Source organism: Pelodiscus sinensis, chromosome 4 (assembly GCF_049634645.1).
Source record: "Pelodiscus sinensis isolate JC-2024 chromosome 4, ASM4963464v1, whole genome shotgun sequence".
Taxonomy (NCBI): domain Eukaryota; kingdom Metazoa; phylum Chordata; order Testudines; family Trionychidae; genus Pelodiscus; species Pelodiscus sinensis.
In genome coordinates this window covers 45,001,910-45,027,227 of record NC_134714.1, presented here as the reverse complement: position 1 = coordinate 45,027,227, position 25,318 = coordinate 45,001,910, and the positions used below count along the sequence as shown (strand labels likewise).

Below are 25,318 nucleotides of genomic sequence, written 5' to 3'. Positions count from 1 at the left end.
ATTTTTTTTTATTCTTTACCTGGCTCAAGTTTGGTAGGTATGTAGGTAGGGTTCTCCTAGCTGCCCAGTGGAATCTGGGCTGGAGGCTGAGATTAAGATCGTGCGTGACTGCATTCTGATGGAGATTTCTTTTTGTTCTGGAGTAAAAGTGTAGTAGACTAAAGAGCATTTGGAATGAAGTGATACGTATGTGGACCCAGAAAAGATTTGGGTCCTAGCAGCAGTAAGCTTGTGTATAAAAGGAGGTGGTGACTTGGATCCAAAAAGTTTTAGTAATAGGATCAATGGTGCAGCTGAGCCCACTAGGTCTGCCCAAGGTCTTATTTAAAAACAAACACCTGCCCCCTCAAGGTCTTATTTAAAAACAAACACCTGCCCCCTCACTCATTAAAGAAATGCATTAGCAATTTTTATTCATAATCAATTGCAGAAATGAGAATTTTCCTAAGCTATACTGGAACCTGAGAGAAAATACACAAATATTAATGGCACACCAGCAGTTGTATTAAAGTCAGGCAGCTGTCAGTTACAAAAGGCCTCTATCAGCAGGCAGAATACAAAGTGTTCACATTCAGTTCATTCAATTAGACCAATGAATCATGATTAGAATCAGCTTAAGAGCATGATTTTCCTCAGGTGCGAGAAGCAACTTTTTACAAGTCTCTCCCAGTGTACCTTCTAATTTTTTGCATCCATATGCAGAATGACTTATGTGCACCAAGGTGGAAGTGATATATCATATAACAAAAGTCATTGTGCACATGGGCAGCGTGTGGTGGGAATGGAGCCAAGGGATTGGGATAGGCCTGCTGACGAGGGAGTGGGAAGAGGAGGGCAAAGGGGACAGTTGCCCCTCAGTCTGGTGATTCAAAAAGGCCTGGAGCGCCCAGCCACAGCTAGTGCAGGAGTGGTGGTGGCTGGAGCCCTAGGCCCTTTAAATCATTGCTGGAGCACCACGGGGCACCCTAGGTAGCTCTCTGGGCAGGGAGATGTTCTGAATCCCTGCGTGGAGTTTAAGGGGAAGTTGCACAGCTTAGAGGGACTGTAGATCCCTGCCCCTTATAGAAGAGTCCAAGTAAAGCCAAGATAACGTCACCCTTAATCTTACTCCATCCCAGGACTTTTCCTTAACTACTCCATGGCTGCATCATGAGTTACCAGCTCAACCTCCAATCCTCCCATCAGTGCTAGGGATAGAATTTCAGACCTCCAGTTGCAAAGAAACAGATCTTTATCACACAGGCTGACATAATCTCCTGGCCTGTCACTAGTATTGGGGCCTGCAGTCACTAGAAGATGTGCACACATACTTGAGCAGGTATACAGTGAATCAATGTGGGTAGTAGCAACATAAAATCAGGAGGAGTAACTAAAAGATTGGGATTGGTTGCTTTCTATGGAAGGAAACGCCTTCTTCTTACCAATTCCCCCCTAACATGGCTTGAGTAACATGAGCCTGGAGTGGTTATATACACAGGGTTGTGCTTCTGCTTCCAGATTCACACAGCATATAGGCACACTGCTGCTATCATAATAAGCATCATCCTGAAAGTTGCTTCAGATAAGAGTTGAGAACTAACAGGAGTTGGCAGGATACATAGATGATGGGGATCAGAGCGTTTCCAATCAGATAGATGTAGGGTGGGACTCACGCTCATAGCAATCTCCTTGATCTTCAGTCAAGCCCCCCCACTAGATCTCCTTCTAAAACTCTTAAAGCAGCCAGTTCCCGAGTGTCAAGTCCTTCAAAACTATTCAGTGGGTCTGAGGTTAAACTCTTCAGAACTTCAGAGAGTCCCAAACTTGTTACCTTCTCCATAACAGAAAAGCCACTTCGCTGGCACCAGTGAGATTTCCTCAAAGTGAAGTAGAATTGGAATCTTGGGCCAGAGAAGGAAGTGGAGAAAGCTGCAGCACTGAGTCAGTGGTACTATCTAATAGAAAATGGAGCCTGTACAAGTGCAGTTTGAAGGGATGGGGAGAAGAGACCTTATACCCAGGCTTGACATTTGACCTGCCACTAAAGAGGGTTTCCTCTGGGGAGAAAAATGAGCTCAATTAGCTGAGAACAACAGAAAACTTAAATTGTGCATTACATAAAAAGCCTCCCTGATTTGGAAAGAGGTCTTGGGAAGACTGGGACTTTCTATTCCCAAAGAAATAGGGAACAAAAGCAGTCAGGACATAGCTGGGAAAAGTCTGTAGCACAAAAGGTGAAGAGCATCATGGATGGTACCCTGTAAAAGCTGGTTAGTTTCCCATGGTTGGCATAACTACAGCAGGCTTGGTAACTGTAGCATCTTCCTCTTTCCACTGAGATATAATGGTCTTCAGCTGTGTATAGAACTGAACCCCCTAAAGGAAATGAAACAAACAAGGGTTGACTATTTGGCCTTGGGATTCCTGCAAACTTCTCACTAATACCCTCAGGGTCCAGAGATATCCAGTACCCAAGTGGCCAGTAGTTTCTCTGCTCTTCCCGTAATCCTGAGGTCTCTGCCCCAGCAATAAGTTATACTGCTCAATTCTTCCTCCATTCACAAGTCTCCACCTTAATGCCATATTGTGGTCTCTTCCCTCACCTCCACCTGGCTTCCTGTACCAGTTACACAGAGCAGCAAAACACAATAGTTTTCCTAATTTCTTGAGTTACCTGTTTGCCATAGAAATTGGTATCGCCTCTAAAAGATGCACGTGAGCCAGTGAAGGAGAACATGGGCAGAGGCACTGGGATTGGAACATTTACACCCACCTAAATCAGAGCAAAGTTGCCACATTAATAGAAGGAACAAGTACAACACTGTAGAAATAACAGACCATCTGCTCATTTCTCTTCCCCTGATACTAGATCCAATTTCCTTAAATATGGAGTATTTAGCATGTAAAAGTAGTATATTACCTAATCAAATATTATGACACCTTAAAACAGAAATCAGAAACTGGAACTAGATGTGTGTCCCATGGATATGGCAAGCACTGATGGGAATAATTCTACTCTATACATTACCCTGTGCTACATACCTGCCCCACATCTACCAAGTGGGAGTATTTCCGAGCGGTAGCACCATTGGTGGTGAAGATTGCGGTTCCATTTCCATAGGGATTCCTGTTAACTATCTCAATTGCTTCATCGAGAGTGTCTGCTTCCAGAACCACCAGAACTGGCCCAAAGATTTCCTCCTTGTAGCAGGTCATGCTTGGCTAAGGCAAAAACAGCAGAAAGCAAAAGTCAAGCCAGGAAAATGCCACATGCCCCCCCAAACAAGAGAACACATCCTACACAAATCAAACCCTCAGAACGTTCCCATCATTCATCATCCTTCTCAATGGACATCATCTTGCATAGAATCAACTCTAAGCGACCTCAAGAGGTCATCTAGTCCAGTCCCGTGCACTCATGGCAAGACTAAGTATTATCAAGACCATCTCTGACAGGTGTTTGTCTCATCTGCTCTTAATCTCTAAGAACGGAGATTGCACATCCTCCCTGGGCAATTTATTCTGGTGCTTAACCACCCTGATGGGAAGTTTTTCTTAATGTTCAACCTAAACCAGTCTTGCTGCAATTTAGCCTAATGCATCTTGTCCTATCCTCAGAGGTTAAGGAGAGAAAAAATTTTCTTACTCTCCTTGTAACAATCTTTTATTACTTGAAAACTTATTGTGCAATCTGTTCACTTCTCCAAACTAAACAAACCCATTTTTTTCCCACTTTTCCCTCATCTGTCTTGTATTCCAGAGCTTTAATCATTTTTGTTGCTCTTCAATGGACTTTCTCTACTTTGTCCACATCTTTCTTAACATGATACACAGAACTGGACACAATACTCCAGTTGAGGCCTAACCAGCACAGAGTAACGTGGAAGAATGACTTTTCAGGTTTGCTTACTGCTGCTAATATGCCCCAGAATTTATGTTTTGTGAGTGGGTTTTTTTTGGCAACTGTTCACTCATCTTTAACTTGCGATCCACTATGGAACCCTTCCCACCTGATCCTTTTTGCAATGCTCCTTCCCAAGGCAGTCATTTCCCATTTTCCATGTGTGTAACTGATTACTCCTTCCTAAGTGAAATAATTTGCATTTATCCTTATTGAATTTGCATGTCCCACTGTCTCACATGCCCTGGTAGCCAACAATCACAATGCCACACCCTGTCATCTGTCACACCCAATTCCCACATTCACACCACCAAACATTAAACCATCAGTGTTCTGGCTTTTGACACTTAGCCTTCTTGTTACCCCTGCCTGCCTGCTGTTAGGCAAGTAACACATTTACTCTTTAGCCTAATGGTTGATCAAGGAGTCCAAACTCGGATTACTTTGCTTCTGCTTCCATATCTCCTGTCTTTCCATCCCCCACCAGCCTGGTGATCTGATCACTACAACTGGCACAACTTGCCTGCCAGTCACCCCATTGCATCTTACCAGCTATCCCTCTCCCTTGCACTCTCACATTGCCCATAACTCTCCTATTGTCATTCCAAATTACCAATATTTTGTGCAGCAGCTGAAAGTTTAACAATTAAACCCCATCCACACTCCTCTAACTTCCTACCTCCCAATTTCCCAGCTTCACAGACCACTTCGCTTATCACTCTTCCATCAAGGTTTCAGGATATACCCATGGTGGAGCCTTAAACATGCTATCCTGCCCAATTAACACATGTGCGAAGTGCTCAAAATCACACACTTCAGCAGCAGTTTCCCATCTAGCCTATCATGACTGATAAGTCCACTGTGCCATTACCAAGGGTATTGGGGAAAAAACACAAGTGCCACTCTTTCCACTGATTCTATGACATACTTCAATCCTTTGTATCCAGTGATCAGCCCTTGGCTAGCTCACCTGGACTTTAGCAAGGATTGTTGGTCCAACAAAGTTTCCTCTCTCATAGCCCTTCACTTTGATGTTTCGTCCATCCAGAAGGAGAGCAGCTCCTTCCTTCACTCCGCTCTCGATCAGGTGACAGACCCGCTCTTTAGCCTGAGGGCTGATCAAGGGCCCCAGATCTGCTCCTGGTTGGTCTCCTTTGAGGTACAGAAGCATGGGAAGGTTTGAATTGTGATGGGTTCATCTCCAAAGAGAAAACCAACAACTACATTCTCTGAAAAGATATAAGAATCTTAAAATTAAGTAGAATAGTGATAGAGATGCAGCCGTGTTAGTCTGGTCTAGCTGAAACAAAAGAAAGAAGTATGTAGCACTTTAAAGACTAACAAGATGGTTTATTAGGTGATGAGCTTTCATGGGCCAGACCCACTTCCTCAGATCAACATGTGGAAGAAAATCAGCACAACCATATATACCAAAGTAATACAATTAAAAAAAAATGAACGCATGTGAAACTGACAAATTTTAGAACAGAGTGAGGGTGATGGGAGAAGGTTAGTGTCTGTGAGGTAATAACATAGGGGTGATAATAGGGGAAGCTGTCTTTGTAATGGGTGAGATAATTAGAGTCTTTGTTTAAACCCATACATAAAGTGTCAAATTTAAGCATGAATGACAATTCTGAAGCTTCTCGATGGAGTCTCTTTGAAGCAATATGCATATTTTAAGGTCATTGAGGGAATGGTCAGTCTGGCTGAAATGGCAAGCAACAGCTTTCTCTCTATGGGAGAGTCTTACGTCACATATTCCTGTTCATCCAGAAATATAATTCATGCCATCATGTGCCTAAAGTGTCCATCTGCTATGTACATTGGACAAAAACGTCTGACACTTCGCCAAAGAATCAATGCACATAAAACAGACAGACTCTCTCAAAGAGAGAAAGCTGTTGCTTGCCATTTCAGCCAGACTGACCATTCCCTCAATGACCTTAAAACATGCATATTGCTTCAAAGAGACTCCAGACTTCAACGAGAAGCTTCAGAATTGTCATTCATGCTTAAATTTGACACTTTATATATGGGTTTAAACAAAGACTCTAATTATCTCACCCATTACAAAGTCAGCTTCCCCTATTATCACCCCTATGTCATTACCTTACAGGCACTGACCTTCTCCCCTCACCCCCACTCTGTTCTAAAATTTGATTTGTCAGTTTCACATGCATTCATTTTTTTTTTAATTGTATTACTTTGGTATATATGGTTGTGCTGATTTTCTTCCACATACTGATCTGAGAAAGTGGGTCTAGCCCACAAAAGCTCATCACCTAATAAACCATCTTGTTAGCCTTTAAAGTGCTACATACTTCTGTCTTTTGTTAAAATTAAGTAGAAGAGGAACACAGAGGTCAAACACACAAAACCAAGTCCCATAAACTCCAGTCTCATAGAGGAGCCCAAGCTCCGAACCAACAGAACTAAAGGCCCTGTGCTTCCAAAAAAGGAGACATTAGTCCCCAGCCCTTGATCTGTTGAGGTCTCTAATTTTGAAGTTATTGAAAGATTTACAAAAGCTTTCTTGAGCCAGAGTGAGAAAAAAGTAACCTAAGGTCATCTTGGTCTTTGTATGCTTAATATGATAGACGCTAAAACAAGCATGAGATGGAATCAAGGTGAACTGAGTTAGTTTAGTCTGCAATATTGCCAATTTCAAGGGGATTAAAAATCATGAGCCAGATTCTGAAAAATAATTAAATAAGCCCCAGAAACTTTGAGACTTTAAAAAAAAAAAAATCAGGAAGCCCTTCTGTTTTTAGCCTGTCTTGACTTTTTAACTCACCTGTACTCTGGTGTGTGTGTTCCACAAACATATTTTAGGAAAATTAGAATGGAAAAGATGCAAAATTATTAAGATTTTGTTTTAGATAAGCTAGTCCTAAATAGCAAGAGACTTATTTCAGTATAACTATAATGGTTCTGTTAATGATGTCACATTAATAGGATGATTGTCTCAACAGTATCTCTTCAGAAATGGAAAATGGAGTGAAGGGAAGACATCTATGCTGGCAGAAAAGAAGGGGAATATGTATGTTATATTGTTTGGTCTGTACAAGAATTTAACTCAATATAATGTGATAAAAGTATAAAATATGGACAAACCTCATTCACACACAGTTAAAAATATGCTGTACAAAGCCTATAAATGGAGCTGTAATATGAACATCCATGAAATGCAAAGCAATCTATGTATGAAGTTCTTCAATTTTTTTTTCCAATAAAAATGTATGACAGGGAAAGATCTTTACATCAGCTACCTTTGTTTATTTCTTTGTTGTTTACATCAACTACAAAATCTATCAGCAGACTGACTTACCTCCCTACAAAGAGAGGTTTCCATCTGAATGGCTTTACTGAATGCAAATGAAAGGGGAACTTTCCTAGAATAAAAGGCTATGTCTACACTGCACGCTTCTTGTGCAAGAACTATTTTGCACAAAAGGTATTGCGCAAAAGTACTTGCGCAAGAGAGCATCCACACTGGTCACAGCGCATCGTAAGAGCCATGCGCTTTTGCGCAAGAGTGTGTCCCCACTAGCGGGACGCTGTTGCGCAAAAGCTTCAGCCCGGAACTATTTTGCAGAGGGCAAAAGGGCACCAGGACTTTCCAGGGGCAGGGGCTAGAGCTCCTTTAAGACACGTGATTAAAGGGATCTCCCTGGACAGCTGTTTCTCTCGTGCTTTGGGACCTCTTGCAGGGACTGACAGCTGTAGCAATTCTAGTTGTGGTTTCCCTCAGCCTCTTTGGACACCACAGCTTCTGGCCTAGTGCCTTTGGAATCATCACTGCTGTGCCATTGAGCCAGGGGTGGCCCTATTCCTGCTCTGGCCCCACACAGCCATTTTGGAGTGCCTGCAGCTGCTGCTCCATGCTACTGCGCTACCCTGCAGGAGCTCGAGTCTGAGCTTGAGCTGGACTCCCTCTCCATGGATGCGGTGGCGTCCCTGGGGCATCCTTACCCTACCGTGGTGAGGCGATATTGGAGACTGGACACCAGTACTGACTGGTGGGACTGGCTGGTCCTGGAGCAATGGGACGACCAGCAGTGGCTCTGGAACTTCAGAATGCGAAAGCAGACGTTCCTGGAGCTGTGTGCCTGGCTCGCCCCTGCGCTCCAGAGACCTACCACGCGGCTGCGGGCTGCCATCCTGGTCAACAAAAGGGTCGCCATTGCCCTCTGGAAGCTGGCCACCCCGGAGAGCTACCACTCGGTGGGACACCAGTTCAGGGTGCGCAAGTCCACTGTCAGTGCCGTCGTGATGCAGGTAAGTCCTGAGGGGGTACTGCACTCTGCCCAAGTGAAGGGAAGACTCCAGGCTGGGGGAGTGGGGAGAGTGGGGGATGCCTCGTCACCAGGGGTTTGTGCCATCCCTCCCTCACATAGGTCTTTTGGTATGGGGGGGAGCCTGTGGGGTGAGGGGACCCTGGTGCTTTTGGGGACAGAGGGCATCACAGGAGGGGCGGGCACCCCCCCAAGGGATCACGCACTTACCCTGCCTCCTTCAGTGTGTTCTCTGTTTCTTTACACCCTTCTGCAAGTTGTCCATGCCATCAATGACATCCTGCTCCAGAGAGTCATCTGCCTTTGGGACATGGACGCAACAGTGGCTGGCTTCACTGCCCTGGGGTTCCCCAACTGTGAGGGAGCCCTGAATGCAACCCACATCCCCATCCATGGCCCGGAACATAAAGAGGCCCATTTTATTAACCGGAATGAGTACTTCTCCATCGTACTCCAGGCCCTTGTGGACCACTGTGGCAGCTTCACAGACATTTATGTGGGGTGGTCCGGCAGGGCACATGATGCCCACATCCTAAAACTCCAGCCTGTTTTTCAGGCTGGAGGCGGGCACTTTCTTTCCCCAGCAGTAATTTACTGCTGGGGACATCCACGTGCCTCTCTGTGTTATGGGGGACACGGCCTACCCCCTGATGCCCTTGTTGATGCAGCCCTACACAGGATGGTTGGACAAGTTTCAATGACCGCCTGAACCAGGCCCGCAACCAGGTCGAGTGTGCCTTTCATTGTCTGCTCACCCGTCTCGAGATGGGTGAACAGAACATTCCTGAAGTTGTGGCAGCGTGCTGTGTGCTCCACAGCATCATGGAGTGGAAGGGGAGCGGCCTTCCTCCCTGCATGAATGGCAGCCGAATGCTGGGTATTTGAACAGCCCTGCACAGCTGCCATCCGCCAGGTGGACCACGATGAGGTGCGCATCAGGGAGGCCCTGAAGGACATGTTCTCCCAGGCCCCACAGTAGGGTCGCTTCAGTCTCCCATCTACATCTCCCTCCCATCCCCAACCCTTTCCTCACCTCCCAATAAGAAAAAACTAGTTTGGTTTTGTTTAACAGAAAAAACTTTTATTTGCCTTAACAATAGGGAAGAAGAGTGGGCAGTGGGAGGGGCCTCTGAACTGAGAGGGGGAGGAGGAAGAGGGATCTGAACTGAGAGGGGGAGGAAGAAGGGGCCTCTGGAGGGGGAGAGTGAGCTACTGATGGGAGGGGTGGCTCTTGCCAGTGCCTTTGCAGGGGCAGAGTCCTAGCTGGCCTTCAGGCAGGGTCAGGGCAGGCAGCACGGGGAGGTGGGCAGAATGGGGTGCAGCAGGTGGAGGCAAGGCAGCCGGAGGGGGCATGGGCATGGCAGGGAGGGCAGGTGGATGTGTCAAGGCCATGCCATAGTGCACGGCGTGACCTATGTGCAATGTCAGGGTGGTAATAATGTTGCACATGCAGTCACACCATTGCAGATACTGCCCCCGTGCCTACTGCCACCACTCCAGGTCAGCGACTATTTTTCTGGTGACCGCCACCTCCATTCTCTCAACGGCCTGGACGTGCCGCCGTAGTAGCTGGTCTTGACCCGCCGGACTGGTGCCTGGGAGGTTGGGGGTTCTGCCACTGCTGCAGGGCTGGAGGGTCCCTCACTCCTGGATGGTCCTGCTGCAGAGAACAGAGATAATGATGGGGCAGTCAAGCAGCCCTGCCCACACTGTCCCTGCACTCCATGCCCTCCACCCTGAGCCCAAGTGACACCACACTACTATGCCTTGGGCGCGCATGGTCCCTTGTATGTATGTTTGCATACAGGACTCCCCCTGGAGTAAAGTGATCCTCCATGGATTGTAACCCCTTGGGAGACATCACCGTGACTGAAGACCCCTTGACTGTGTCCTGGCCACCTGGCATGTGTTGTATCAATCTGTGGAATTCCTTGCCAGGGGAGGCTGTGGAGGCTTAGGACTATTAACAGAATTTAAAGAGGAGTTAGCTAAATCCCCCCACATTGCATGGGAGCAAGTATGGCAGACGAGGTCTGGGGTCTCAGACCCCTGTCAACTGATGTCCTCAGAGACAGAGCCAAGGTGACTGGAGAGTGTACCGTCCTTGCAGCAAAACTCAAGCGGCCATAGGGCCAGGCCGATCGCTTCCCCGCTCCCCCTCCTGCTAGCCCTCAGACAAGTAGTCCAGGAAAGTGTGTGGCTGTAGTGAGGGGCTTCCCTCAGGGGCAGCCTAGGGGCCGGGAGCAAGCGAAGGGCTCCATGGGGGCTGTGCTCACAGGGCTGGATCACTGCAGTTTCCCCAGGAGCAGCTGCTGTGTAGCACAGCCAGGTATGGCTATGTGCTGTCTGTGTGCGGCGCCCTGTGGGAGGTGTGGGCTTCTAGCCTGAGCTCTTGGGGCCTTGACTGCTTCCAGCCGGCACCCCCCCTTCTCCACCAGTCAGGACGTGTGCAAGCAGCAGGGTCCCAAGTGTGCCCTGGAGCTGCCTGCCGCATCCACCTGCCACACAGTCAGGCTACACAAGGTTGCACATGCTGCATACTATTACACAACGTGCAGCTCGAACTACCTGAGAGACACTTCCTCTCTCTCCTCCCAGGCACCCGGCTCCCCCAACCCTTGCAAGTGAGAAGCAAAACACTCACCAGAGGATCCTTCTCTGGCCTCAGATGAAGCCTGGGAGACATCCTGGCTGCTCAGCACTGGCTCCAGGTGCAGGGTGACAGTGCTGCTGCGGTTGTCCCAGTGGGCAGGTCACCCTCCTCCATGTCACGTGGCCTGGTCACTGGGGTGGTGCAGGCCAGTGTCCACTGGCACCAAAGGTTCCTGAGATTGCTGTCTCACTGAGGATGGCGTGGAGGCAGTTGTAGTGGGGACAGGTGTTGGCTCCTGCCCCCTGGCCCTCGGTGGCCCGGACATAGCCCAGGTGCAGCTTCTTCACCTTAGCCCAGACCTGTTCAAGGGTCCGGGCCAGATGTCCCTGCTGCGAGAGTGCCTGGGCCATGCGGCTAAAAATGTCTGCATTCCGACGACGGGCATGGGGGTCATGGAGGGCTTCCTCGTTGGCCCACAGGTCCAGAAGGGCCTCCACCTCTGCCTGGGACCAGCAACGGGCATGCCTCTTGGTGCCCCTCTGGGCCTCCTGGGAGCCCTGTGGTGGCTGCTGGGAGGAGGGTGCAGGATCTCGGGGGTGTCCCTCTGGAGCAGACATCTCCTCTGGGGGCCTCGTGGGTGCAGCAGGGCAGAGCTGCGTGATGGAGCAGCTGGCTGAGCTGCTGCTGCTCCGTGGTGCCTTCAGGCTGCGTGTGGCTTTAAGGGGAGGGGGGTGGCCTGGTAACCAGGAAGTAAGAAGCTGTGAGTGCAGGTATGGAGCATCCAAGAAGCCACTTGGCTTTTTTCCTGTGAGGCCGGTTTTTGTGCAAAAAACTCTTGGCTGCCTGTCTACACTGGCCTCTTGCGCAAGAAGGCTTCTTCCTGATAGGGAGCATCAGAGCTCTCATGCAAGAAGCCCTGTTTTCTGATGCTATACTGTAGATTTACTTGCGCAAGAACGTGCGTGCAGTGTAGACAGGCGGCAAGTTTTTGCGCAAGAACCCGCCAGTGTAGAAACAGCCAAAGTGTGTTGTAATCCCACACACTTTGTAAATGGGATTGCTATGTTAAATGCAAGGCTGAGTCCTAACACAAAAAATATCCAAACCTAGTTATAAACTGCTTGTGTTGCGAAAGTAAAACTAGAGTTCTAATAATACAACTAAGCCCTCTTTCACAGAGCCTCTCTGCACCTCAACCACATGGTGCTGAATTCAGACTTCTTGTTGTACTTATACAGAACCTGGAGAGCCTTCAAGCAGGAAGTCTTCCAACCCCTCCTCCATGCACCAATCCCATGGAGCCAAGACGTCATAGTCACACACTATGATGTACCAGATACACAAACACACAAATCAGGGGTTTAGCCTGAAGCTACCAAACAGATATATACCTGCATTAACTCGCAGGCTCTTGGCTCTCTCCACCAGCTCTGGCAGCCATTTCTTTGCCTCGCCTACTAATATGGCTGTAGACAAGGCCATGCAGCGTTGGCCAGCTGCTCCAAAAGCAGCACCAACAAGCTGGTTCAAGGTGTTCTCCTTATTGGCATCCGGCATTACCACACCATGGTTCTTGGCTCCCTAAAATACAAGACATATATACAATCTCAAACTGTTAAATAAACCTGGCTTGCCATCTTCCCAGCTCTGGAGTGACAACAACTTCCTACTGTAGCTGTTACTGAAGTGCTAACATCCTAATAGAAAAAGAAGCTTACTTTCTCTCAGCACATACAACTGCACTAATTCAATTCACTCCCTGAATCTGAATGGAAAAGCTCTTAAGCATGTCGTCATGCCCCCCCCCCCCCCAAACTTTACGAAAACTGGCTTATGAATATGCATAACTATAAGATGCTTTAGGCAAAAGGTAATATAGCATTTTTAAAGTTAGGATCCACAGAAGGTGTATATTCTATTTTTGTGTGAAAATCAGTCTTGTATGTGAAGTTAGGAGTATTAAGTGTGGATCGGTTTATAATTCTGAATGTGCTAATGAGGGCCATTACTGATACTCTGGAAACACAGTGGCTCAAGATGACAATCTATAAATGGGTTTGTTTTCCTTATAAGCCCAAACTGCGGTTGGTCCTAGAAAGACATGTGACCATGATGCCTGGTACTGGAATCCATCCTGAATCTGCTATTTTTCTATGGGGATGGGGAAATTAAACAAATGGTTCCCATTCTGGGGAAAGACTATTTAATGGGTTGATTCAATCAGGCTTTTGTCTTCATCTGTCTTTTGAAATTGCCTCTCTCCTTTAAGAGAAGGCCTGAAGAAACCAGGAAACAAAGATCCCTAAAAAGCTGTAGAGCCAAGCCAGAAAGAAAGAATAACTCTTTCTAGAAAGATTTTACCTGAACCAAAGACAACGGGTAAGGAACATACTTTGAAACAATTGCTCTTAGTGTATTATGCTTAATAGGCATGTTTTGTTTTAGTTACTTACTTTGATGTGTCTGTTTTCACTTATTTATTATCAAGCTCAGTGTAAACATTTATCATCTGAGGAGGAGCAACTACTGTGCATCTCTTTCATTGATAGAGAGTAAAACTTATGAAGAATAAAATGGATTTATTTGGGATTTTGGTCCTCTTTGGGGCTATGTTCCTGGGTGCCTCCGAGCTGAGTCCGTCTCAGAGCGGACCTGGTTCTGCATCTGTATTGCTCTGGAGTGGGGGTAGGGGGAGGAGAATGGGGAAGAGTGCTGTTACCACAACTCTGCATCTTGGCCAGGGGAGACCAGAGCTTCTGGCCCAGTAGGAGAGGATGGGGTGTGCCCCAGAAGGCAGATAGGCTGGCTCAGTGGCATGACCAGCACACAGGGTGACAACCCCAAAGGGACTCCTGTGATCAAATCAATTGCACATATGTACAAGGCAATAGCAGCCTGTAGACTAAAATCCCTGATATACTGAGGGGCATTACCATGTTGGATTGGACTCTCTTGCCATTCTGGGATCCTCTTTCATAGATGTATTCTCCAGCCTGATTGGACCCCACGAAGCTGATTGCCTTGATATCCGGATGGTCACAAATAAAATTCACAGCTTCAAAGAAGAAATAGCTCGTCATATGCTGGGACTCTAACATTCTTTTCCATAGAGTCCCAGGCTAGAAGGAACCGTTTTAATCAAATGGTCCCTTCTGGTCTTCCACATAGTGCCCATCACGCTGCTACTCACAGTGTTAGTACCCAGATTCCTGCCCCTCTGTGTACCACCATTACGGGGATCCAAATTCTACTGCTGCCCATCCACTTTCTTTCTCTATCATTTAAATCCCTATCCCTCTGTTCACCTTCCTGGATCCCTAATCATTCTGTCACCATAGCACCCAAATCCTAGCTCCTCCACTTACTATGGTCTCTGCCCTTCTGGCACTCAAATCCCAGATATCTTCTAGACTTTCCTACACATTGGAGTTCTTAGTATTCTTTATCCTTTATATCTTGATGTTCGTCCAGCTCCAGAACTGCCAGGGCAGGTTCTGTTTTACTGTTTAGCAGCCAAAATCTGTCAAACTGGGTGCTTTAAGTTAGGCTCCTAAATCCATATTTAGCCTCAGATGATGGCATTTTTCAATGTGCTTAAGAAACTGAAGAGTACAAGTACCCAAAGACAATGGCAGTTGTTTCTAAGTAACTTGGACACTGTGAAAAGACCATCCTAAGGATCTAAATTAGATATTCAGGTTTAAAATTAGGGATGTAAAATCCTGTTTAATCAATTAACTGGTTAAATGTGATATTTAACAGATGGATGGGCCTGGTTGGCTGGAGTAGCTCCCACCCATGGCAAGTGGGTGTAGCCGGGCTGAAGTACCCCCTCTCCAGCAGTGCAGTAGACTGCTCCAGCCAGGCTGGGTGTGCTGTGGGTAGAGGATGCTCTGGACAGGCTGGAGCACCCCCCGCCCACAGTACAGTGGGCCCAGCCAGGTTGGAGCATCCCCAGCCTACAGCCTGGTTGAGGAGGCAGCTGCTCTAGCCAGGCCACACCCACTGCACTAGTTTCTGATTGGGGGCTGCTCCAGCTGGGCTGGGCCCACCTTGCCACAGGCAGGCAGGAAGCTGGCTGCTGGTTAACCAGTAACTGGTAAACATCATTGGGTAAGGCAAATGTTTACATCCCTATTTAAAATGTCCATTTGCATGTCCAACCTCTTTAATGGTTTCTCTATTAGCCTTGCACTTACCTGCAGGGCTCGACAATTAGTGTAATCTACTCACCCATGGTGAGTAGATTACAAGCATGCGCAGTGTGCTGAACTGCACAGTTGGTGAGCAGGGCTCACCGCCACTTGGTAAGCCCTGTTTACCTGGATTCCTTTTGTCCCACATTCCACAAACCCCAAATACTATGCTGGTCTACAAACAGTGGAAACCCCAGTATCTCTATGCCCCCCTCAATGCACACATTTACCTTCATGTTGCCCATGGATGATGTTCAGAGTCCCATCAGGGGCACCAGCGTCCTGTAACAGCTTAGCAAGAAACATGAGTGCTCCTGGCACACGCTCTGATGGCTTCATCAAGAAGGTGTTTCCACAAACCATGGCCATGGGGAACATCCAGAGAGGAATCATGCCTGGAAAATTGAATGGTGCAATCCCTGCACACACTCCCAGAGGCAGGCGATAGGTGTAAGTGTCCATGTCCTTAGTGACGGAGGGCAGGGTCTCTCCCAGCAGGAGGGATGTCACGCTACAGGCATGCTCAACCACCTCTGCAGCAGAAAGGGTGATATGACACAGGGTGAGCTCCTACTACTCAGCCCTAGAATTCCTCTCTCCAATGGCACAGTGCTATTCTCTCTTCCTGCATCTTTCCCCACAGCCTGCAGTCCACATGCACTATGAACACTCCCTGCAGTGCCAAGCACAATAGACTAGCTGGCTCTGAATGCAATGAGGAAAGCATCCATTTAATGTTCATAACAGGAGCCCTGAGTGAGGTTAGTAACACTTTCCCCATACAAGAAGCATAGGGGAACCAATCCTAGCAGGGACTTTTATCTCAGCCATTTCTGTGCACAGGAAAAGATGCACAAGCCATCTGGAGTAGTATAACTTGCAGGGAGAGGAAGTGAGCAACAGCTTCAAAGTGTTGGAAAATAGACCTTTTCCATCCAGAGCTGCTAAGGTAAAGACAAGGCCATCCCTCTATCTTCATGTGAAAGTTCTGAAGGTGGCTACTTTCTTGTGCCCTAGAATCCCTGTTGCTCAGTGGTCTTTTACCCTGCCCATAGCTTCTGAAAGCCCCTTATAGCAGGAGCCAGCAGCTTACGGAGGCCTCGGAATACATCTCCCTCAGCATCAGCCAGGGTCTTTCCTTGCTCCAAAGTGATAAGTTTGGCAACTTCTTTCTGGAAATTAAAAAAAAGTTAAAAGGGCCAACCATCACAACTGGGAGGTAGAGACAGTTCCAAAGATAGCCAAATACACAATGACTTGACCAGCACCCATGGGTTGGAAAGGAAACACTGCTCAGTTTGTTACTTCTTAATATAAGTCACTATACCCTTGAAAATCTTCAAAAAGGTAACGTTTTAATCAGGACAACTGGAATTGCAGGGCTGGCCCCATGGCATCACAGCCAAGCTATCTGGGGATGTGGACTGGACGGACTGCAAAGTACTGGTGAGAACTCCTCTTGCAGATATTTCTTCTTTTTACCTTCACTGACTCCGCCAAACCTCAAGACAATTTGAATCAGCACTTGGCATAAGATAAAATGCAAACAATCATCTGTCCTATCTCTGTCCCCAGGCAACACTACTTTTGTCTCCATGAGCCTGAAGACCACCTCACCATTCCTCCCATGGCATAAGGAATGCCATCCCCCTTCAGCTCATGAACCCAGGCAGCACTGCCGCAAGCATGAGCCCAAGAAACAGTTTTTGAGCCTCCTCACCCTGGGTTCATGGCCTGCACTTAACAACAGCTGTTGAGGACAGCTATCGGTGTCTCACCAGGTTGTCCTTGATGAGCTGCTGGTAACGCAGAAAGATTTGCTGGCGGCTCAGAACAGATGTCTCTGACCAGTTCCGAAAAGCTTTTTTGCATGAATTCGCAGCTGCCTCCATCTCTCTCTCTGTGGCCTTTGGGACACGACCAACCACTTCATTTGTGGCCTGATGGAACAACCAACTATATCAAAATTCATCCTCTTTAATGCCCCTTTCATACCTCAGTCTGGCGGGGGCTGCTCAAGCCAGTCACATTGTGTCAGTGGGGGGCTGCTCCAGCTGCCAGTTAACCGCTTACCCAGTAAGCATCATGTAATAAATGATGCTTACATCCCTACTTCACTACACATCTGCTGTGCATAAGATGCAGGACAATGTAGCACTTTAAAGACTAACAAGATGGTTTATTAGATGATGAGCTTTTGTGGGCCAGACCCACTTCCTCAGATCTGAGTTTGATCTGAGGAAGTGGGTCTGGCCCATGAAAGCTCATCATCTAATAAACCATCTTGTTAGTCTTTAAAGTGCTACATTGTCCTGCATTTTGCTTCAACTACCCCAGACTAACACGGCTACATTTCTATCACTATTGTGCATAAGATGGGATCCTATGGACAGCAGCATCTCTCTATATTATAGTCTTTTTTTCCATGTCTCATCTGCTGTTTCTCTTGTGCTCTGAGTTAAGTGATTACAAAATTAAGTACTATATCATAATTCATATAGACAACCATAATTCTAGAATTCCTATCCTTTGAGAGTTTGTTTTAGCAATCTTAACATTCTTTAAGTCTAGATTATAAAAAATCTGCATTGACATAGCAAAGATCATCAGTTGCATCATTCAGAGAGACATCTGCAAAATAAAAATAAGTAACCGTTCAGAGCAAGAGGAAAAGAAATAAAGAAAATGAGTAGCCTTGCAAAGGGTGAATCTTCTCACTGGATACAAGTTTAATTGGTTGAGCTAGCTTTGCAGAGTCTCAAGCTTCTCTTCACTATCATGAACAATATGAAAAAATAATAAATATATGTCAAAATGGGCTCTAATGGGCTCTCTGTCCAGACACCTGCTTCAAGGATCAGACAGGATCTTGCATCTGCCCCCTGGAGCCAGACATAGAAATGAAACAGAATGTAGGTCCTGAGATCAGACTTGAAAAGCAGTTGCATCCAACATGATACTTGATGCCAAAATTCACGGGGATTTTCATGGCTTAAAAGAGCCATCAAAAGAGGGGGAAAAAGAATCTCAGATTCCAGACAGGATTGTCTTTTCCCCCTTGAGGGGTGGAGGGATGTCACACCAGTCTCTGCCAGGAGTTTACCTTCAGGCTTACATCAAATCATGTTTGGCCAGTCACTTCTATGATTCTATGGCAGAAACCATTCACTAACTTTCTGTGCAAGTTACAGAATCCCTTCCCTGTGCAAAGAGTGGAAACAGAGGTCTAAGTCTCAGAAATCTACCATATAGGGAGAGAAGACAGCGTTCATCATTTCTCCTGGGTCTGACATTAACCTTGAGAAGGTAGTTGACCCTTAAGAGAGCACTTGCAAGAGAGTCATGCTCCCTGCTTCTCCACTTGCAACTCCAGTGAGATGCAACCCCCTCTTGACCACAGTGGGAGCCCACACAGCAGCAGAGGTCACTTCACTTACTGGGTTGTGGATATCAATCCATTCGGTAGTTGTGGATTCAACAAACTTTCCATCAATGAACAGTTTGGTTGCTGGCTGCAGAAAACAAAAGCACAGAACAGTGATGTTTTTACTTGCCCTTTGTGCCACGATACTGCATAGAAAGGACTGGTAGCACCACCTATTTTTTAATGTTTCCTGATGCTTCCCATTTAAAAGATCCTGTGTTCAGTTGCTTAGAACTCTGGCAGACTTCAAGCTGATATCTTCGGGTGTGTCTAACCTACATGGCTCCATCGACGGAGCCATGTAGGTTAGGCTGATCGGCAAAGGGAAATGAAGCTGCGATTTAAATAATCGCTGTTTCATTTAAATTTAAATGGCTGCCGCGCTGAGCCGACAAACAGCTGATCAGCTGTTTGTTGGCTCAGCGTGCTAGTCTGGACACTTCTGCGCCGACCTGAAAGCCCTTTATCGACCTCCCCATTATGCCTCGTAGGATGAGGTTTAGTGGGGAGGTCGATAAAGGGCTTTCATGTCAGCAGGGGAGCATCCAGACTGCTCCGATCTGCCGACAAACAGCTGATCGGCAGAGCGGGGCAGACATTTAAATTTAAATGAAGTCGCGATTATTGAAATCGCGGCTTCATTTCCCTTTGCCGAACAAACAAATCTACATGGCTCCGTCAACGGAGCCATGTAGTTTAGATATACCCTTCTATACTAGGGGTGTCTCTCAAATTTGTCAGAGGGGTAGCCATGTTAGTCTGAATCTGCAAAAGCAATGAGAAGTCCTGTGGCACCTTATAGACTAACAGATTTATAGGAGCATATGCTTTCGTGGGCAAAGACCCACTTTTGCCCATGAAAGCTTATGCTCCTATAAATCTGTTAGTCTATAAGGTGCCACAGGACTCCTCGTCATTCTCTCAAGAGTGAATTTTTGGGTAAAATTTCATCCAGAGTGGCTTCGTCATTTTTGGGAGCAAGGCTAAGAGAAAATATGTCATTTTGCAAGTTAAATTCTGTGAACTTTTTCTTTAGAAAGCTTTAGCACCTGAAAGCTTTGGAGCAAAGACTTGAAATTTGGCAGGATGATGGCCTTTGTGTTAGGGATGTGCCTTTTGCTGTCACCATGAAAATTCACTCATATTTGGTCAAAGTCTAAGCCTTTGGGAAGCGAGGGGAAGAGGGGAAATCACAATTTGCACGCACAAGGTTCCCTCAGTGAGTATACTCCATTGCATCACTGCTCTTAGAAGTGAGCAGGATACACATGCGACATCTCCACAAAGCCTGGTCCCTCCAGCACCAGGGCAAATCCAGATTTTTTTCTGTAATAACTAGGGCTGTAAATTAATCACAGTTAATACATGCAGCAAATATGAAAAAGTCACAATTAATAGCAGTTTTAACTGCACTGTTATAACAGAATACAAATTTAAGTTTATTATATATATTTGTGAATGATTTTCTATATTTTCAAATATATTGATTTCAATTACAATAGAGAATACAAAGTGTACAGTGCTCACTTTGTATTGTTTTCTTATTTACAAACTAGAAGACTTACCTGGCATTGCCTGGGTCCTTCAGGGCAGGAGGTTGGTGATATGTGGTGTGCAGGAGTCAGGGCAGGGCCTTGGGAATGTGGGTGAACTCAGGACAGGAGGTTGAGGTGCTTGGGGGTGTGTGTGCAGGAGTCAGAGTGGAGAGTTGAAGAGAGGCTCGGGGCAGGGAGCTGGAGATGCGGAGGTGTAAGAGTGAGGGTTGGGGAGTGAGAGGCTCAGGGCAGGGGGTGGGAGTGCAGGAATCAGGGCTCTCCCTCACCACCCCACTCAAGTGCTGTGGCCAAGGGCTGAGATGGGAGGGGTTTGGGATCAGGGCGGGCCACTTACCAGGTATGGTGGCCAGCAAGATGGTGAATTCCAGTCCCAGCTGGTCACTCTCTTGGTGGTCCGGCTGTCTCCAGTGGTCACTGCAGTATGGTGTCCCCCAATCAGCCCCCTCCCTTTGTGTGTTATGGAAAACAATCTCATTCCCAGCAGATCCCATTTTCCTGGCATATTCAAACCCTGACCTTGCTTTAAGTTAGAAGAGGAAGTTGCACACCAAATTTGATATACCTAGCTCTTACCATTTAGGAGTTCTTGAACAAAAGGACTCACACGCGGTCAGATACACATTTCTAAAATATATAAACCAAAGAGCCTGCAAGGGAACCCAAACATTTTGATTCTCTCCACTCCCCAGTTTCAGCAAATATCTATGAAACTCACTGGCAAAGTCTCTCACCTTCCTCTGTGCCACTAGAGGATGTCAACTTACTATTGCTATCAGTTACTTCACTAAGTGAAATGACTACGGTCTGTGTGGTGGTTCTAAAGGTACCTGTAACAGGGTGTGAATACCCCACACTGGAGCAGGGGGAATGAAAACCCTGTGGGCAGAGAAAGCCCTGCTCCTTCAACCAGACTGGGCATGCTCCAAGTGCTGGGGCAGCATAAAAGGCAAGAGAGTAGCTTATCTGGGCTGGCCAATGAAGGAGAAAGACTTCCAGCCAGAGCTCCCATGCTGCAGCAGCCAGTGACCCAGAACAGTGAGAACCCGGAATCCCAGGAGACGGCTGCTATGCAATCCCCGCAGAGTCCCAGGAAGAAGCCGCTGCCAGGGAACTGGGAGACCAAGCCACTATGTGGGACGTCGACCTGCCAGAATCGTAGTAAGTGACCCAGGGAGGGTGCAGGAATGGCCTCTCCCACCCAGGTATATTTGGCGGGTTTTGGCCAGATTCCCCACCGAGGGAGTTGTAGATTGTTCTGCTGCTCGCAGGGCGCTGGGTAGGACCTGGTGGTGTAGGGTGGGCCCGGTTCCCCCTACCAGGGTGCTTGCCCCAATCCTACTGATTCTGGCCTGGCCTTTAGGACCTACTGCCCTGCAACAAGAGCTACTTACCGATTCTCTGTGTTGCCCTGAGACCAGGGCCACTTACTGACTCTGGCCACTAGGCCACACTGCCCTGGAGTGAAGGCTGACCATGATGGACTCTGACCAGCAGACTGTACTGCTCTGAGAGAAAGCACAGCACTATTGACCTTAGACACTAAGCTCAAATACCCTAGACTGCAAGGGGACATTTACAGACTAGAGAGACAGCTGAATACCCTGTAGCCAATCAGGTGGCATCCACACCCCTGAATATCTTCACTCCTGTGATGGGATATGCATATAACACCACAGTATCAACCCAACTAATAACCCATGTGGGTATCACTTGGATGCCACAATGGAATTCCCCCTGCCCCCCAGTTTGCTTTTTTAAGAGCTAGGCAATTACACACAAAAAAACTACATTAAAAGAAAATTTAAGTTGCAAAGCTAAGCAATCAAAAATTGGGAATTAAAGTTAAGAATAACTCTGCAACTTTAATCCAGCCCCTTGTGTATCAGCATTATGCTACAGTCTTCAATTACATATTCACATTTTTCCCCCTCATCTCACAAACTCCTTGCTTCATTCACTGGACAAAATGGACCTATTCTGTTGAATCCAGGCGAGGTATGAAAGGGGACTTCTGTCCATAGGGCCCCTGCCTTATTTGTGGCAGAAGTTGGACGACTTGTACTGAGTGGGGTAGGGGAATGCAGGAAGAGAAGGACTGACTCATGCTTAAAACAAATGAATGCTGTCTCTGCCACAGAGTTCCTAAGTGATACTAGGTAAGTCACTTAAAGCAAACTTTTCACACGCATTTGTGCAAGGCTCTATACAACACTTGTATCCGCATCTCCATCTACAAAAAAAACCACATCTGCGCATGTGGATGTCTGCAGTTGTGTAGGGTTCTAAATAACTCATTAATGTTTTGTATCTTCACATAACCCCGGTGAGGTAGTAGTTTTATTATCCCCATTTTACAGATAGGGAAACTGAGGCAAGGAGACTTGGGTCAAAAACATTTACTAATTTTGGTTGCCTAATTTGAGATGCCTAAAAGCTGATTTTTTTTCAAGACTACTTAGCTCTATATAACTATAAGCCTATATGTAGATAGAGCTCTGCTTTATATCTGCAAGTATCTACATTTATAAATGTGAATGCATATGTCTGCAACTTATTTTTGGAGATGTAGATAAAAATTTTGAGTAAAGAAATAATTCTATTTTCAACACAAGGTCTGAATATTGTGCAGTAAATAGGCCACAATGAATAATGACAAGAAAACAAAATATTGAATAGAACAGCATTGCACAAGCTGGAGCCACCCAATCCATGTGTAGGAAGAGTGCAGCACAGACCCCTGGCCCCACCAGTCCCCTGGGCTGAAACAAAGGGGCAAGGAGAGACAGGGCCTGGAGCAGAAGGGAGTTGTCCTGGTCCTTCCTTGGGCGGAAGCAGGGAGCACGTGGTCAGTGTCTTCCTCCTTCCCCTGTCACCCATCGTTACTGCTTTGCTTTGAATTTACCTTAGTTCAGGGGTTCCAAAACCTCATTGCATTGTAACCTTCTTCCAACAATAAAATATTACTGCATGGCCCCAGGAGAGGAGGCCAAAGCCTGAGCCCACCTGAGACCTGCTGCCCTGGCTGTCAGGAAAGTGGGGAAAACCTCAAGCCCCAACACCCTGGGTGGGTAGGCTAAAGCCCAAGGCCTCAGCAGACCTGTAACCTGAACCCCACCACTCAGGGCCAAAGTCAAAGTCATCAAAATCAGTCTTTGGTCCTGGTCCACAGCAAATCCAATGCCAGCCTTTGCAGACCCAATTAAAACTTGATCATAGCCCATTCTGTGGTTCTGAATGACAGTTTGCGAACTGCTGCCATAATGGCAAAGTTAGGCAGTCGTTGCCTGTAACGTTTTTATTTTATTTTTCTTGTATTAAATTCTGACTCGTATGCTTCACGCTTAAAAGCATACAAAAATCATTCCCTTTGATCCAGTGTATTTGAAGTGTTTGGGAAACTCCACTTGGGACAGCAAGTGTACTTATTTCTATTATTATCCAAGCTCGTATTGTCCAGGAAAGGGCTGTGCAGTACAAGACAGAGATTTCTAGAGCATGGCACCACAGAGACAGTGCTGGAGGGAACTGGCTTTTAAGGTGGCTCCCACCAGCACCGGCTCCTGCCCACCCCTCCTTGCTGCCACCAATACAGAGGCAGTGACATGGAAGGGAGAGTGAGTAGTCAAATACCTGACTTCACTACTCACTTACATCCTTATTTAGAAAGGCTTTAGGACTCTCCTCCCTCCCTTCACTGAACCCCAGATTCACCTGGAGCCACCCAGAACAGAGCTCCGGTAAATATTTTCAAACCTATAGAAGCCCTGAGAACACCCTCTCCTCTCCCTGAGACGTGCTTCATTTGGCAGCTGTGTCCTAAATGGTGGTCAGCTCTGTGAAATAGTCTCTGAGAATTTAAGCCCTGGAAGTGACTTTTTAAAAAGATGTGAAGGAAGTGTTTCATTGCATGAGGAAAGGAGTCCAACAATCCACCTGCCCCAGTAGCAGTTATAGACTTCCCAGAACTTTAGCCAGCCCTATCTAGAGGCCTAACATGAAATTGTTTCATGCCCTGCTCTTACTAACTGGGCTAAGTTATCTAAAGCTAATTCAGCAAATACATTTTCTTCCAAATACCAACCCCCTCCTTTGGCAATGCAACTGCAAAGTCTGATTTAGTTTAACACCAGATTAGACAGGTACTGGGCATGCTAAGTTATGCAAGTGATAGTACGGGGGTGCAGCTCCTGCCATACAAGTGTGCATAGCTGGCTAATAAGATAGTCACCATCTGCATCTCCTCCTCCTCCTCCCCTGCATCCAGGGCCCTTTGAACTTCCCATGTCTCCCCTTTGGTAAAGCTTGTCAACAGGAACAAGAATGAACTCACCACTGAGTAAGAGGAGGAAAAGGATGAATACCAGGTGGGACTGACTTTTCCTAGGATCTACATGAAAGAAAGGCAGACACACAGAGATCAATGCTGTTAGACACACAGGAGGCAAATCCTGCAGAGGTTAAACCCGTGCAGACGCTATGGTTGTGGAGAGAGCCTGGGATCTGATCCCCAACGTCCATGAGTCAACTATAGCCTGAGGGAGCAAAGGGGCAGCCACAAATACCACTGGTTGCACGGTAAGATGCTGTGGGAAGGGGGTCTCAATCATACCCCATATCAGGCTAGGGGACTGAACACGTGCTAACGGAATCAATGGCAAGGACCCAAAGCACGAACTGGGTTCAGGTGAGCCTTGCCAGATCGTATTTGAAAGCGCTGGAAAATTCCTCCTAGTTTATCGGTTTTAACCTAAACCGTTTCAAGGGTGCAGCCTTCCAAGCACCGTCCGACAGCTCGCCTCGGGGCAGCCGTCAGTGGCACGGAACAGTGAGGCCAGACGCGTGCAGATCCCAGCTGAGACCCCGCCCAGCTCTCCCCAGTCATGCCCGGGAACCTCGCTGCCAACCCCTGCTGTCACCCCCGGAGAAAACCTATCCCAGCACCTCGGCCCGCCTGCCCGCTGGAGCGGCGGCCTCGGGTCTTGCTGGCAGCCAGGCGGAGCCCAGAGGAACCGCGAGAAACACTCGTCCGGCGGCCACAAGGCCGATAGCCCGGGGGACTGTCCGGCACAGGGGAGGCGTGAGCCCAGCCGCTGGAGCTACAGCAGGGCTCCCGCACCTCGCCCCGGGCCGGGGGCTGCTCGACACCCCCGCCGTACAGCGGGCGCCCGGCCTCACCCTGCACAGGAGCCGCTGCCCAGCCTGGGCCCCGCGACCTGCCAGCGCCACCATCCCGCCTGCAGAGAGTCCCCCGGCCCCCGCAGGACAGACCCTCACGGGCCCTCAGGTCCCGCCCCCGCACTGCCATTGGCCGCTTAGACAACGCCCTAGTCTCCGCTCTACCCAGGAGGGGCTGTGGCGCTCGACTCGGCCA

The 25,318-nt window shown here is 47.4% G+C and overlaps 2 protein-coding genes across 3 annotated transcripts in view; one reads left to right on the top strand and one right to left on the bottom strand.

Annotated features, from left to right (window-relative positions):
* Window positions 1–6,938, top strand: part of BBOF1 (basal body orientation factor 1) — a 28,437-nt gene extending 21,499 nt beyond the window's left edge. For both annotated transcript variants that reach the window (XM_025181965.2, XM_014570797.3), the window contains one exon: window positions 6,856–6,938. The gene's annotated coding sequence lies outside the window, so the exon portion shown is untranslated. The remainder of the gene's footprint in view (window positions 1–6,855) is intronic.
* On the bottom strand, window positions 388–25,260 carry ALDH6A1 (aldehyde dehydrogenase 6 family member A1). The gene is made up of 12 exons (XM_075926885.1): window positions 25,123–25,260; window positions 24,278–24,334; window positions 18,405–18,479; window positions 16,746–16,907; window positions 16,061–16,139; window positions 15,198–15,500; window positions 13,705–13,826; window positions 12,163–12,352; window positions 4,851–5,032; window positions 3,022–3,201; window positions 2,654–2,752; window positions 388–2,355 (listed from the first exon to the last, which is right to left on the bottom strand). Exons 1-12 carry the CDS (start codon window positions 25,174–25,176, stop codon window positions 2,251–2,253), a joined length of 1,608 nt encoding a protein of 535 aa, XP_075783000.1. The 5' UTR covers window positions 25,177–25,260; the 3' UTR covers window positions 388–2,250.
* Between the last annotated feature and the right edge of the window lie 58 nt (window positions 25,261–25,318).

Bases quoted from the DNA above. Each gene is read 5' to 3' on its own strand.
- ALDH6A1 (XM_075926885.1), bottom strand. From the start codon at position 25,176: ATGGTGGCGCTGGCAGGTCGCGGGGCCCAGGCTGGGCAGCGGCTCCTG. The intron at 5,033-12,162 runs GTATATATCTGT...TGTACCTCAAAG, and splicing joins GAGCCTGCGAGTTAATGCAG to GAGACCAACCAGGAGCAGAT. The intron at 2,356-2,653 runs GTAACTCAAGAA...CATTTCCTTTAG, and splicing joins CCAATTTCTATGGCAAACAG to GGGGTTCAGTTCTATACACA.